The sequence below is a fragment of the Frankliniella occidentalis genome, unplaced genomic scaffold (genome assembly GCF_000697945.3).
Source record: "Frankliniella occidentalis isolate FOCC.00 unplaced genomic scaffold, Focc_3.1 Scaffold108, whole genome shotgun sequence".
NCBI lineage: Eukaryota > Metazoa > Arthropoda > Insecta > Thysanoptera > Thripidae > Frankliniella > Frankliniella occidentalis.
The window spans coordinates 706,331-721,924 of NW_026267237.1; the positions used below are offsets into that span (position 1 = coordinate 706,331).

At 43.8% G+C, this 15,594-nt stretch overlaps 2 protein-coding genes across 3 annotated transcripts in view; both read left to right on the top strand.

Annotated features, from left to right (window-relative positions):
- LOC113214370 (glucose dehydrogenase [FAD, quinone]-like) overlaps positions 1-9,299 on the top strand; it is a 40,748-nt gene extending 31,449 nt beyond the window's left edge. For both annotated transcript variants that reach the window (XM_026433708.2, XM_052270035.1), the window contains 6 exons: positions 51-179; positions 2,133-2,234; positions 4,764-4,976; positions 7,280-7,393; positions 7,796-7,935; positions 9,009-9,299. In XM_026433708.2, the coding sequence (XP_026289493.1) occupies positions 51-179; positions 2,133-2,234; positions 4,764-4,976; positions 7,280-7,393; positions 7,796-7,935; positions 9,009-9,246 (936 nt within the window). In that variant the 3' untranslated portion in view covers positions 9,247-9,299. The remainder of the gene's footprint in view (positions 1-50; positions 180-2,132; positions 2,235-4,763; positions 4,977-7,279; positions 7,394-7,795; positions 7,936-9,008) is intronic.
- A 147-nt stretch (positions 9,300-9,446) lies between these two features.
- LOC127749929 (uncharacterized) lies at positions 9,447-15,502 on the top strand. The gene is made up of 3 exons (XM_052270036.1): positions 9,447-13,460; positions 13,536-13,621; positions 13,697-15,502. Exons 1-3 carry the CDS (start codon positions 13,097-13,099, stop codon positions 13,700-13,702), a joined length of 456 nt encoding a protein of 151 aa, XP_052125996.1. The 5' UTR covers positions 9,447-13,096; the 3' UTR covers positions 13,703-15,502.
- Positions 15,503-15,594: the final 92 nt, after the last annotated feature.

Here is a 15,594-nt window from a genome sequence, read left to right on the forward strand (position 1 = left end):
CACAAAAGCATTCAACGACGCTTCCTACATGAACGCCTCTCCCTGCTCAGGTTGTGCTCAGCGCAGGGACCTACTTTTCGCCACAGCTACTCATGGTGTCAGGAATCGGGCCAGCAGAAGTTTTAACTGAGGCTGGCATCTCTGTCGTCGCTGATTTGCCCGTTGGAAGCAACCTTCAGGTAAATCTCACACGCGAACTCTGCGAACTATCGAATGCTTAGTTAAACTGTTCTTTTCCGTACATATTGTGCACGATTACATTCGTGTGCACACGGAGTTGGTTGCTCCCAGACTAGTACACAAATGAATTTCGCATTCGCTCGGACAACTAATGCAGTTGGGCAACTACAGAGAACGCTTCATCTGCCACAGTCACAGATTAGCTCACACAGCGAATTATAAGCTACTGTTCCTAATTTTCTTGTCTGTCCTCCAGGCAGCTAACATTTAGCTCGCATACGTACCGGTACAAAAAAGGGGGGCTTCAGCATGTCTCTAGGATGTCTCTTTGAGAGACATCGCCCAGACTCCGTCGACACTATCGCAAACTACGCCTGAGCCTGTGCTGAGGCAACTCAGAGACAATTGTCTCTAGGAAAGATCTCTTAAGGCCAAAAAGAGACATCCTAAAGCGGGCATGCGGACACCGAGCAGACTCTCAAAAGACATTACAGGGACCGCCTGGAGACTTCGTGAAGGCTTTCAAGAGACACTATACTATAGAGACATACAGAAGACACTTTAGACATACCGGAGGCACTTTAGAGGCATCCAGGAGACACTATAGAGACAACGAGAAGATATAATATAGACATCCTGAAGACAACCTAGAGACGTCCTCCGGTCACCGAGAAACAGCGCGCGGAAAAATGCGATGCGTACTGGTTTCACCAGCACGGTACATCGCGTGATCCGCACGGCGCGCCGGCCCGCCCGAACGCTGGCACGGAAAGAGGCGAACACGTCGCAGCGGGCGGGACTCGAACCCCCCGACGTCCGGTGTGGGAGATCGGCACGGTATCCACTGGGCCACGGCGAATACAGTTGTCGGTGGCTGCTCACTACCGCTACCGGATCGCCGACGACACACTTGTCTCTGCATCAAAGGAGGGACCAGCCCAGTCCCCCACAGTATTCGCGATGACCGGAGGACGTCCCTAGGTTGTCTTCAGGATGTCTATATTATATCTTCTCGTTGTCTCTATATTTCTCCTGGATGTCCCTGAAGTGTCTCCGGTATGTCTCTAAAGTGTCTCCTGTATGTCTCTACAGTATAGTGTCTCTTGAAAGCCTTCACGAAGTCTCCGGGCAGTCCCTGTGATGTCTCTTGAGAGTCTGCTCGGTGTCCGCATGCCCGCTCTAGGATGTCTCTTTTTGGCCTTAAGAGATCTTTCCTAGAGCCACTCTAAGTGTCTCTGAGTTGCCTCAGCACAGGCTCAGGCGTAGTTTGCGATAGCGTCGACGGAGTCTGGGCAATGTCGCGATGTCTCTCAAAGAGACATCCTAAAGGTACGTTGTTTTGTACGGCTATAATGTTAAGCTGGAGCGGCTTACCTTCCTTTTGTCGTTCATAATCTCTAAATTTCTTAAATCGGACATGAAAATGTACCAGTGCTGCCAGAAAAGTAGGCAAAACCCGCCCAACACACAGCTGTGTGGAGCGGTCGTTATCTATGCCTGCCTACTAGACAACATCTACACATTTGCCTAGTAGGCAGGCGTAGATACCGACCGCTCCGCACAGCTGTGTGTTGGGCGGGTTTTGCCTACTTTTCTGGCAACTCTGAAATGTACACATCTGTGCACAAAATAAGCAGAAATGTATACATATTTAAATGGTGCACAAATATTTTGTATAACGATATTGTTTAAATGTGCTCCACATCGCACGTAGAGCAGTACATAATATCAGTTCACATCACATTTTTGAGTAAGTAAGCAACACTGATTCCTTGTGACGAGAGTGGCTCTGAGAGATGTTTACAAGCAAAAACGGAAGAGGGAAATGCGTTCGCACCATTCCGCAGCTCTGCCATTGCGCGCATTTTCAACTTCCGTTTTTGTTCTTAGATCTACCGCTGCTCATCCTCGGAAAACCCTATCAGTTTCAGAAGCCTCAAATTTATGTGCAGGACCATCTTGTGATCACCACCATGCCAAGGTTAAAATTAACTAAGACTGCGGTCGTTCCATCCATCGATGACGTATACAAAGATATTGAAGATTTCTCTAAGGTAAAACCCTGATTTAAATTCAGAAATGTGTGACTTTGAGGAAAGGGTGCGATTTTGAGGAGGTAGATGTGAAATAGAAGGGTAGAGGGTGCAGGGAACCTCGAGGGGGGTTTTCACTTGCATAGTACACCGTACTTCGAAACTAGGTACTACGCGAAGTTTAACACAGAAAAATAGGAAAACGTGTTCAAAAATTGTAAAATTTCGGTAGCAAACCCTAATATACACCGGCGTAATCCCGAGTAATATACGAAACATGTAATAGAGTATTCCGCCTGCAAGACAATCGGAATCCAAAGTCCAGTCATGCCGACTGTCCGATCTGTTTCCTTCTGAACGATGATTAGTCGACGATGACGTCGGTGTCTCATTCAGCCGATGAGTGCACAAAAAAACAAGCTAGGCCCACCCTTCGGCCAAACGTACAGCGTGTTCGTAGTTCACCGTATTTTCGTCGGAAAAACGACCCTAACGGTGCAAGTTAGAGCCTAATAGACAAAATTTTAGTCCGAAGGCTTCTTCTGTTCAGAGCAAGGAGACCATAACTAAATATTTCTCCTACTTTTTTGGACCAACTCTTATTTCTTTGTTACCCCCTTTCGCTCCCTTAGGGGTGGTTGCCAGAATTTGCACCAGGGAGTAAAAAGGGGTAACAAAGAAATAGTGGTTGGTCCAAAAAGTAGGAAAATAACATTGTTTTATGGTCTTCTAAGGGGTGACTCGTTAAAGTAGAATCCTTGGGATAAAATTTTGTCCGTTTGACTTTATCTTGCACCGTTTGGGCGCTAGAGTGGATTTTTCGTCGGAAATACAGTGAAAATGACCACGTTGAGCATAGAAACGTGCAAGGAGGTGTCTAATCGTAAAATATCACATGAAGTCTCCCCCCTCCCCCTCAAAGAAAAAACGAAAAAACAAACAGAACATTCTGAATCAGGAACTTCCTACGGATATGCCGTATCTTTCACTGTATCGGCCCTAGATGTGTATATATTTAAAACAATGGTTAAAAGTCAAGTTTTAAAACTGTTTGACAAACAACACTAAAAATCCTAGAGCGAGGTTTGTTACCTAAAAAAATCGAGACAATCTTTCATTGCTGTTTTAAACGATAAGTCCTTAACCTCGCTCTGTGTTGGTATTAATTTTAGGATCTCGCTCTAATGTGGTATTGAAAATTTAACATCGCTTAGTTGGAGTATGAAATTTAAAACCTCGCTTAGTTTAAGTATTAAGACTGAAACCTCGCTGCCTATTAAACTTGTATTAAATTGAAAACCCCGTAAATTCACTGTTAATTGGTTGGAATCATTAAATACTAAATTATTTGGGGTCCCTAGAGGAGATAGTTTTGTGACATATATGTTGAATTGGACAGTTAGAGACCATGAACTAAAATCATACGGGGCCTTACCTTACAGACACACTGCAAATTCAGTAATGCTCGACCCAACAGCACTTTGGAGAGGGTTTGCGTACTTTGATTCAACCCAGAGTATTAAAAATCCACATATAACTTCGTTCTTGGCCCCTGAAGCAGAGGTGTGCATCGGGCGGTCCGCAGTCCCGGTAAGCTGGCCCGCCAGTCCCGGTAAGAACCGGCAAGGTTCCGAAAACGACAGGTGCGAGTGAGACGCTCGCGACGTTCTAGACGTTCTAGAGCCAGGAATTCAACAAAATTCATTTGTTATCCCTCAAAATTCTCGTGTAATCCCTGTAATCACGTAATCCTGTGTACATCCTTAAGTGAAGTGGTGTCCCCCTCTGGGGGGGGGGCTACTTCCTCTGTCATTTTACGGTTTGACACCTCCCAGACCTGCCACTAAAGGCGTACTAACACTAAATCGAACTCACAGCGTAATAACGCGTAATAATGGTAGAAAGCAATCGCAATAGTGCTGTAATCCTAACTTTCATAACTAACTCTAAAGGAAGGGTATACTAACGTGTACTAACGTACTAACTCTCACAATTTTATGTGGAGTGATTCTCCTCTCGGTATCTGTCCTATCGCGTTGTAGGACCCAGAACGGCAAGTTTTTTCACCCGTCGTCTGTTTTCCGCACAAACGTTTAGCACGTAGTAGGTCTATTATTCTGCTGTAAAAATATCCTCGTAAATCAACGTTTGATTAATTAATATTCTAATCAATATTTACCACACATATATGATTGTTAATTTAAGACGCCCAGGTCCTGTTCGTCGATGGATTCTAAGTAGAGTACTGCAGTATAAAGTATTGTGGCGGCAGATTTAGAGAAGACTCATGGTAAGAACAAAAGCCGACTGCGCATGAGCAGGATATGGTGGGGCTGGCTGGGGTCGGAGGGGGCACCAGGCCGGTCGAGGCGCCCCCCCACCATAGCCCGCGCATGCCCAGGAGGCTTTTGTTCTTCCCATGGGTCTTCTCTAATCCTGCCGTCGGAATGCTCTACAGGTAGTGATTGTTAATCAGGTTTTAAGACCTGCTTCATAGAAAAGTTTTCCGTTAGACTAACGGAGACTAACAGCGATTCCTGTTGCCCATAGGCTGACGGCCCGCGAGGCCCAGGGCCCATTGGGACGATGGGGACGGACTCGGTAGTGGTGCGGATGCGCAGCCCCCTCCAGCCTCGGCACGACCGCAGACCCTACATCTACATACAGCACCCGGCTGTCGGGTGGCTCGACGGAGTTGAACGCACGCCGTACTGCGCAGACGGAACCACATCGCCGAACGGAACAGCAAGCTACTATGACTCGGTAAACGAGCCATTTGCCGAGGAGGGGTTCTATCGAGCAGGGGCTCAAAACAAATATACACAACAAACACAACAGCTTGATTTTCAAGCTTTATTCAAGCAATTTCAGTAAAATTCAGCAGTTCATATTTTGCAGTATGAAAAACATTACTATTGTATCCCAAGCTGCCAATCATGTTTTCTTAGTAAACCATCTTGGAATCCAAGGAGGCCGACTTGCTGCAAATGTCTCAGGTCAAAATGGTTTGTGTACAAATTTTATAGAAATCTTTAAAATGTAAAAAAATTGTTACACCGTTCTAAAAAATTTAAATGAAATTTTACAAATGTTTATTATATTTGGTAAAACTGTATACAGAGGTCTGTATACCGACGCAACCGTGCAACAAAGGTGGATCAAAAAGCGGTCGCTGAACAATGACGGATCAGAAAGCGGTTGCTGAACATCGACGGATCAGAAAACGGTCGCTGAACAACGACGGATCTGCTTTTTGCTGATCTCGGCATATTTGACTTTAGGGGCCTCTCACTCATCGCGGAGACGTTGTATCGTTTTCAGTAAAACATCATTTTAATTGTCATCATCTCGTGAATAAATAGAGACAACACCCAATACGATGCGATATCTTTAAGGAGAGTAAGAGGCCCCGAAAGTCAAGTATGCAGAGATCAGCAAAAAGCAGATCCGTCGTTGTTCAGCGACCGTTTTCTGATCCGTCGTTGTTCAGCGACCGCTTTCTGATCCGCCGTTGTTCAGCGTCCGCTTTTTGATCCGCCTTTGTTGCTCGGATGCGTTGATACGTTTTCATAAAATCTAGTACAATGTTGTATAAGGTCATTTTCTTACATAAAAAGACAGATCACGTTCATAGAGGAGCATTCTAGCTCAAAAATTGGCTTTTTAAAAAGATCAAAAAACACAGGCTGCCAAAAATATTTTTGATAATAATAGGTTTTTTACTAATGCTCTAGAGGTTACTTTTAAAAGAAAAGCCCCAGCCGAAAATGTTGTCCGTTTTGCTGTCGGACCGTTTGGGTGCTAGGGTAGACCATCCCGCGCTTGCAATTTTTTTAAGCACACTGAATTACTTGGTGGAATTTGATTCTCTGTCGGAAAATAAGGTTTACGTGTCTGAAGGTTTTTGAATTTTTTTAAAAATTGGTGGGTGCTCAACGCTCATGGAGTTTAGCACTACTAAAAGCCCTCTAAAGTCGCTTTAAATCGGCATGTTCCTGGAGAGTGTGCGTACTGGCGCCAACGGCAAAATTAGCGCCCATCTATGCTCATAATACATCCTTTACCCAAAATCGATGCGGCGTGTGGTTTTTGTGTGGTGACGATTCTTGCAAACCCTTACATTTCACAGGTCTGCTCCCTTAAGGGAGTGCGAGGCAGCAGCGAAGGGCCGCAAGACTGTTCTAAAAATTGTTTGAAAGTTTTAACTTGGCGTTTGGACCTAACTTGTGTTGAAACAGATCCTGTGCACAACGCGTGCGCAGCGGGTCTTTGCGTAACGTATGTAACCATGGAGCACAATAGTCAACGATCAAGTGTCACGAGGATATGGCAATCGCAGTGACTTGACTCAAACTAGGGAAGCCCCCGTGCAAAAAAATTGCCGAAAAATTGACCCAAATAAATAATAAATTTCGTTTATTACTAACAAATTTCTTAAATAGTTTCTATTTATGCAATTCGTAATTTTGTGACTTTTTTCGTTGCCTTATGAAAAATGTTGTATTTTTACAACAAAGAATCATAAATTGAAATTACAAAATTTGTTATAAATTTACTTCTTTTAATTTGTAATTTTACAAATAAATTAATATCGTCATCATAATTTATAAAATTTGTCGTAAATTTAAGAACATTTTTCCCACGCGACGGCCGGTCCCATTTTTATGTTTACCTTCACTGTGAGAAAAATGTTCGTAGATTTACGACAAATTTTATAAATTAAGCTTAAGCTCAGAGATATGAGTTTATTTATAACTACTTTTTTATCGTTTTTAGCAGAGGGGCAGAGGGTGTAGAGTGACAGTGTCATATCGCTCGATAAATTATGTTAAAGGAAGAAAAACCTCTTAGGGCCGCCGGAAAGTATCAGACATTACAAAAGTGAGTAGTAAAGTGTTGGTCGTTGCGCAGCATGCCCGATCTATTGCCACCGGCAGGCCAAGTAGGCTCGATTTCTGCCATGTAGGTTTGCTTGTATTGGGAACTTTTGTAGAAAGAAAAAATCCGTCGAGAACGTTCACCTTATGTTGAACAGAATCCAACAAAATATTTTCTTTTAATACCAGATAATGCCGTTCGTCGTTCTACTGCATCCAAAGGACAGCGGGAGAGTGAGCATCAACACCACAAACCCACTTGGACCTCCCGTCATCAGTCAGAGGGTTTTCCAGAACTATGAGGTATAAAAGTCAAAATGTAAAGTGTCTTATCAACGGACTGTGCTTACAGCCTTTTGTTCAAATCTCACTATATAATAGCTCTATAAAAACTTGCCCAAGTTTTATACGTGTTAAGTACACAATGCGCGTGGAAAGTTCACGGAAGTGTTTGCGTAACGATCCTGTTCTTTGTTATAATTTTTAATGTTTGCAACGCACTTTTAATATCCCTGGGCTGTTTGTACTTTTCGCATTATTGGCGATTCCTTGTATTGATGATACAGAGAAGGTGCACTTCATAGTGCGGGCAAAAAATGAACAGTCGATTAGATAAACCAGATTTCTCTCAATCTCAAGTATAGTGCCATTACATAGCACAGCCTAACCCTCATCCTTTACTATTGACGTTTTCTGTTTTGACAGGATGTTCGGGCTTATGCAGCTGGCCTAAAGAAAGCTGTAGATATACTTTCTTCATCAAGGAGCCTCCGAAAATCGGGCGTTACACTAATAGTCAATGGTGGTGAAGCATGCAAACACATCCCTAAAGGATGTCAGGCCTGGTAAGTCCCTGACACCTCGTAAGGTACCGATATCTTAGCGTTTCAAAAAAGTCTGTAGTCTTTACGTCACCTTGAGCCAAAACGTTTTTTGTTTGTTTTTTCAACAAAATTTGGGTTAGTTCGACATATTTTAAGAAGTACAGGCAAGAATGCACAGTATTGCCAAATCTCATGCCCTTCCGCCAAACGCAGTTGCCAGCTCCACTTCGCTGCGCCGGCAACTCCGTTCGGCAGGGGCCGGGCCTCCTTGGCCTGCCGGCGGCGATTTCCGGCTCGCGATTAACTGAAGAACATAACCAAATAAATAATGTGACCGGTAAATCTCTATGCATATTTGAGTAAACTAACTTCCGGCGGCCTGCGGCCCTAGAGATTTGCTCCTTTTACATGACAAAAGACTGTAACGGGGCAACACCGTGACTAAACCAACACCCCACCCTTCTGCTTTGCTTAAGAAAAATACAAAAAAAAATGTACCAGCGCAGTTTTAGATTGTATTGTTCGTCCTTAAAACTTGACTTTTTGCCATTGTTTTCAATACATCCACCTCTAGGACCGAAACAGTGAAAGATACGGCAAACGGTAGTTTTCTAATTCAGATTGTGTTGTTTGCGGGGGAGGAGGGGGGGTACTTCCTCTCCCATTTTAGGATTGGACGCCTCCTTGCACGTCTATGTGTGCAACGTGGTCATTTTCGCCGTATTTTCGTCGAAAAAAGCACTTAAGAGACCATTTAAAAAAAAAATCCTACGTTTTTGACCAAACTCTACTTCTTTGATACCCCCTTTCACCAGGCGTTTCGTTGTCCAGGAGTGACCCCTATGATACCCTAAAATTTGTAGACCTCTAGCTCACTTCCTTCCTTTTACACGGACGACGGACGGACGGACACGAGAGCGGTTGCATTTCTTTAAAGCAGAAGGGCGAGGTGAAAACCACGTTTTGCAGATAGGCGTCTGTGTATTCGGCACGGGCACAGCTGTGCTCTCATTTGGAAGCGTCGAGCTATGAAAATAAAGGACATCTGCCCGGTGAATGTTGCAATGGAAGATAATTCTTCGTCTGTTCTGCAGGTACGAGTGCCTCGTCCGCACCGAGGGTGGAGCCACTTGGGGTCACGGCGTGGGCACGTGCAGTATTGGCTCCGTGGTGGACTCAAGGCTGCGCGTCCTAGGCGGGGTGCGCAATTTGCGCGTCGCCGACGCCTCTGTCATGCCCTGCGTCCCGGGCGGTGGCACCAACGGCCCCAGCATGATGATCGGCGAGAGGGCGGCAAACTTTATCAAACTCGACCACGGCGTGTCTTTGTAGCTGTCCCCCGACGATATTGTATAAATTAGACGAACTATATGCAAATTTGAAAAGGCGTCCTGTAATACTGTATCCTCTGCCTCTAACAAGAGGCCAAGAGGCCTTGAACCCAAAATATTTATGTTCTGTGAATATATCGAGGGGGCCACCACGCGCATAGTCGTGTGAACGGCCACATCCAGTGTGAGCCGGGCCTACCTGCGGGGCTTTAAAATCTGGTTATATGAGCCGGGACTGGTCAGGAAGTGCGCGTGACTCGACAGGCCTCTAGGCCACCCTGCCCGCCCACCAAACTGGTCACTTGCGGGGAGGACTCGAACCTAAGGTTCAGGACCACATGCCAAAGCGTTGCACGGAGCGATAGTGGAGTGCAACTTTTCACTGATAGTATTTTTGCCTATTTACTTCTTTGAATTTGGTTTGATAGTTATGGTTTGCTTCGTTTTAATTTTTGGTACCGCTAAAATATATTTTACGTCTCTTTCGAAATCATCTAAGGACATCGACCGTTCACACAGAGCCTAGGAACCCATGCCAAAGCGTTGCGCAGAGCGATAGCGGAGTGTAACGCTGCATTGACAGTCTCTTTACTGATTTGATGTATTAAATTAGGTCTGTTAGTTTAGGTTTGCTTCATTTTATTTAAAAGCAAAGCGGAGTGCAACGCTGCCTTAGCCCGTGTAGGAGCTACGCTTCGCTCCACCGGCAACTCGGTTCGGCAGGGACCGGGCCTAGCTTGGCCTGCCGGCTAGGGCGTTCCATTTTAAGGAGTGAAGCCACCGATCTATTCGGAACGCAGCTTAAATGAAAATACACTTCGAGGAGTTTCCAGCGAAGGGCGCTGCGATGTCAGGAACCATGCGCAAGAATGGATTTTAGGCCTTTGTCACTTTCGCGCCAATTAACACACGACACGATTTTTCCCCTGCCGCGCTGCGGACGCGTGGCCGAGGCCAGGGACTCGCTGTCCTCAGCCCGATTACTAGGCAATACACGCATGTAATGCGCGTAGCCAGTTAGCCCTCTTCAGGCGTCTTCAGGCGTGTTTTTTAGATTTTTAGACACGAAGTTGTCTTCTACTATCGTTTTACTTTCCTACTTTACTTTACTATCGTATAGTCAATTGTTTTATATGGCCCTTTATGGAAAAAAAAAATTCCTTCCTACGATTTCCTTAATTTTTTTTTTTAAATAAAGAATTTTTACATACAACGTAGTGCGCAAAATTTTAAAAAAAATTACGAAACCGTTTTTTTTAAAATTAAAGATAAAGTTCCCGTTACCATGGTAATACTCGGCTCGTCAAGAGGGAGATGGAAATACTTTTACATGCAACAAGTGGGCCAAGCCGAGCCAATTCAGAGGAAAAAAGACACCTCTAAAGTCTACGTTCAAACAATCCCTTCCTTTGCTACAATGATCGAAACAAGGATGGCAATAAGCTTTTTCAAACGCGGCCCGTCTACCGCCTTCTCACAATAATTGTTTGATCGCCACGAACATCAGACTAATTTACATAATTTGGGCCCCACACGTTCGAATCAACACTTCCTTTTCTATAACTATAATAAGCAGAGAGAAATAGCGAACTCACATTCGAACGCCACCACCTTACCGCCTTCTTGTAAAATGCTTAGTATGACATACAAACTAAAGGGAAGACCATCCGCGCCATTTTGGCTTTGACTTTCGAATTTTCGAATTTGTCTTATTTAATAATTCCTGATTTGAACCACGTATAAATACAGTCCATTAACTACAATATGGGGTACACTAATTGTGTTGTTCCTCGTTGCCCAAGTAAACCAGACACAGGTATAGTATTCAAATCTTGGCCCAAAAGCCAGATCCTTTCTGCACAATGGCAGGAATATTTACCACAAATTCTAACGCTAACGCGTTAATTGCCCTATAGATTTTAATTTTTACGTCGGAATAGTCAAAATATTCTATTCAATATTAGATGTCGTCACATGATATGATATTTATTTTTAGTTATAGGTTGGTTGTACTAATTAGCTTCGCATACTTTTTGCTTACTATGAAATAATATTATTAAAAGGCGGATCTACAGTGGTGGTTATGAATCATAGTTTTTTTCTTTTAAATATTCCTGGGAGCCGCACCCCAGCTGCAAAGGGCGATAGGTTGGCAGCATTGTTAGCCGCCGCACTTTCTTTTAAATGCGATTTCGAAGTCAGAAGTACAGTCTTCGCTAACAATGCCTATCGTCGACTGATGCTGACCGGTCGCATTCGAAACACCGTTTATGCTACACCTTTTTACACGGCGGCGACTTGTTATTATTCAAACGCGACCTCTAAAAGCAGGAAGTATCGACGCCAGGCTCATATAATTTTTGGATAGGGTTGTACAAAGCAACAGGCGATCGTTTCTATTGGTCAAACTTTCCCGCGGAAATTTGTGATTGGCTGAAATTTCCCTGGCTCGACTCGGCCTGCTGCTCAGCTCGTCATTTCCATGGAAACTTGTGGATGCAAACTCAAATTTCTCAAATTTCATCAGACAAAATTATAGCAAACATATCTAAAAAAAATTCTAATTTTCTAAAGTATTTTTTATTCAAATTTCGAATGAGTAACCGCAACAACCAGTCAAAACACTACAGAACATTCACATTCACATTTAAATACATATTGAAGAACTGAAACGCGTGAGATTACTACTTTAAATATGAAAATCTTTCTACAACACATTAGTTGCTTACACTTCTCTCCTTTGAGATAAACTATTGCATAACAATTACAGCTACTTTTTTAGCACGTTTCAAATTTATTTCTAACGATAAACTACCTTCTTGTCTACCACAATTTGACAGAATCGTATTTTTTGGCCATGTAGACAGCATCCTCGGCGTGACCAGCCTGGAGCCGTGACTCCCACCTGCCCTGCCGCCGAAGCCCCCTCTCCCGTCCCCGCCACTCGGCAGAGATCTGCGATGGGCGGGCGGGCTCCGCCCGCTGCCTGAGGTGTGCGAGAGAGAGCGACAGTGATGGGCGGTGTGCTGCGGTGCTGTGGCTTGGCGTGGTGGAGGCAGTCACTGGCCGGACATCCGAACAGTGCCGAAGTCACCTGTGCCGGGTCCGCGCGCGCGGGTCGGCGCTGGCCGACAGCTACTCTCGCCACGCCAAAAAGTGCCGAATGAAGCGGGCGGAGCAACCGCCCGTCTCCGGGCTCGGTCCGGGCGGCCACCCGGCCCATCGACGAAGAGACGGGCCGGGCCGGGCGCTCTGGCGACGAGCGCTCGGTGCTGCCGGGCGGAGGCCGCCCGCCCATCGCAAAGCTCTGCCACTCGGCTCCGCACATGGTCGCTCCAGCTGAGGCATTGCCACAGACGGCGCCGCTGGAGCCCCTGCTCTCCTCGATTAAGGCCCAGCCGCAACCTGCGTCACCTGCCACCCCTCACTCACTGCCTTCGCTTAGGTCCTGCAGCCTCCTTCGACGCTGCTGTCTCTCAACGCACGATCTAACGCAAACTGCCAAGGTCCCGCGGTTCGATCACCCCAAAGTCCTCAACTGCAGCGACGCGACGCCTGGCAGACGCTATGCCTACTGCTTTACAGGACGAAAAATCACATTTTCTCCTCTGCGAGCGACCTCCCGTTTCTCAATAAACGCCGCTGAAGCGGCTGCTTAAGCAATACAGCAATTTAACAAAAACACAATTCGCATTTGCTTTTCCGATAGCAAAATTGAGCGTCAGCACACACTACAAATAGTTAAAGTGACACGACAGACATGAAGCTAAAACAAAATTCACATGTTATAGATAAAAAAATATAGAACAAATAAACTGAATTTTTAAAAAACATTTTTTTTTTGGTTTCAGATGGCAGAAGGACCTAACGCAGCACAAGAACAGACTGAAACTCAAAACTTTTTCAAAAGATATAACAGTGAAAACCAAAATTCTGTTCCGACATACATGCCCATTTCTAAACTTCCCCTATTTCTTTACTTTCAATTAACAAGTATCGGACCGTTCACAACAAGTGTTGGTCCAACAGCAAGAGTCCAATGTAAAATTCAAGATGATCAAGAAGTTTTTTTCTTCCTCAACCGCATTGGCTTTGCCAAATTTACAAATCCTGCCGAAATTCAGTTATTGCAAAACTGCATAACAGAAACATCAAGCCCTTTTGTTTTCATAGCAAAAACTACCAGAGCACCGAGAGTTGTATTTGTTCCATTTTGTAAGTAAAGTAAGCAAAAACACGAATCAATTAACAAAAAAGAAAAACCATTAAATTTTAGCTTATTTTTTGCAGCTGAAGAAATAAATGAACAATACATCACCAAAAGTAAAGTTAGAATTTCTAAAATACCAGAAGGTGTTCCTAACCAAATGAAATTTGTGGGTAGTTATTATACGTTTAAAAGTTTAAGATAATGTAAATGTACAAATATTATCACAAATATTTAATTTCAGATTTGACACGAGCAGGTATTGTTCTCCCACAGTAATTAAAAGAGAAGAAGCTACAGTACAAGACATCAAGATGAATACCACTAAGGCAATAAAAAGAAGATAAATATACATTGTAACACTATTGAACTTACCAAAATTCAAAACCAATAGGTCTAAAAATTATATTTGGAACTTTTTTTTTTTTTGCTGTTTCTTCAGTACAATTCCTCTTCAAAGTAGAATCCTTAAAGCAAAATTTTATCAGAGTTGCTTTATCTCTTTCCGTTAATGATTTAGAAAGAATATTTCCCTAAATTAATTATTGCTGAGCGAAGCGAAGCTTTCCGGAACAGTGGACTGAGCTCTCTGGTGGACCTGGCGTGTCGTTGGTCGTGAGTCTGTCTGTCTGTGTGTGAGAATAAACTTCTCCTCTTACGCTGTAGCCGACCGCGCTAAGAGTTAATATGTTTTGGAATGGACAAATTACGAGCTTTCTTAATCACTAAAGAACGTGGCGATTGATTGTGTTTGGGACATTTCATTATAATTTGTAATTCGAATTAAAAGTTCAACAGTTGGCACCAGTTCGCGGCCGCGGCGCGGTGTGGCCATTCGCCGCTAGGTAGCGCTTGGCGCAGCAGCATGGTGCAAGTAAAGTTAGAAAGGCTCACCTCGAGTTTTTGATACCTCCTCAACAGTGATTCAAATACCAGATTGTCAAACCAAGTGTGGAATTTATAGGCCCCCGAGTAGGGGTGCCTATTGCTTTCGCCCGAAAGTTTTTTTTGTTATTCTTGACTGCTGGCCCCTTGTGGCACAGCCAATCGTGCCCAAGCGAATTAATCAAATTTGAATGAAAAATAGTTCAGAAAATTTGGAATTTTTTAAGACATGTTTAATGCAATTATGTCTGATGAAATATGAGTTTGCATCCACGCGTTTCCATAGAAATGACGAGCTAAGCAGCACGCCGAGTCGAGCCAGGTAGACTTCGGCCAATCACAAATTTGCGCGGGGAAGTTCGACCAATGGATTTGCTTTGTGCAACCCTACCCCAAAAATATTTGGCCCTGGCGTCGATTCGATAGTCGCGTTTGAATAATACTATCGTGCCGCCGTGTATAAAGATGCAACACAGACGCCGTTTTGAACGCGGCCGCTGAGCGCCAGCCACGGCTTTGATTGTTGGCTGCGACTGTAGTTCCGCCTTGTAATAATTTCGTTTCAAAAGGGGCGGAAAGTTTACGGATGCAGCCAACCTATAACTGAAAATAGATATTATGTTTTTATCTTTATTTAAGATTAGGAGTGTCAACATATAACATACAATACGTCTACATTATACGTATACGTTCTTTATATTTGAAAACATTATCAGTGATCTCTTAATCTGCTGACGCTGTGTTAGTAATATTTTTGAAAAGTTCACGTTACCTGTCCTGAATGTTATGGCGGGTGTTCATTTAAGCCATTTAAGCAAGCTAGCGTGGCAAACGATCAGCATTCTAAACTTTGAAATATTTATAATAGACAAATTATGTAGAATTTTAAGTGCACAGAAAATTAGCCACCGTAAATATTAAGATTTTTAGTCTATCATTAATTAATCAGATCAACATAAATTTCCTAGATATTTGGCTGCAGTGTACAGCAAAATCAGTAGCTAATGTGAAGAATCGTAGTATTATTTTTCCAAAGTTAACATTAAAATTTAAGGGGGCCGTTAACGCGTTAGCGTTAGAATTTTTAGTTTTAGAGTTGCGGAACTCGTCCTACAAAGTTTCGCGAGTGTCCGATAAGAATGAACCAAAGTAATATTTTGAATGGTTTACGTACGTATGTTGAAGGGAGGGGAGGGGGCGGGGGCTGCTGGTTTGGGGAAAATGTGAAAATGTAACCAATGAGTCGGATTCATCTTG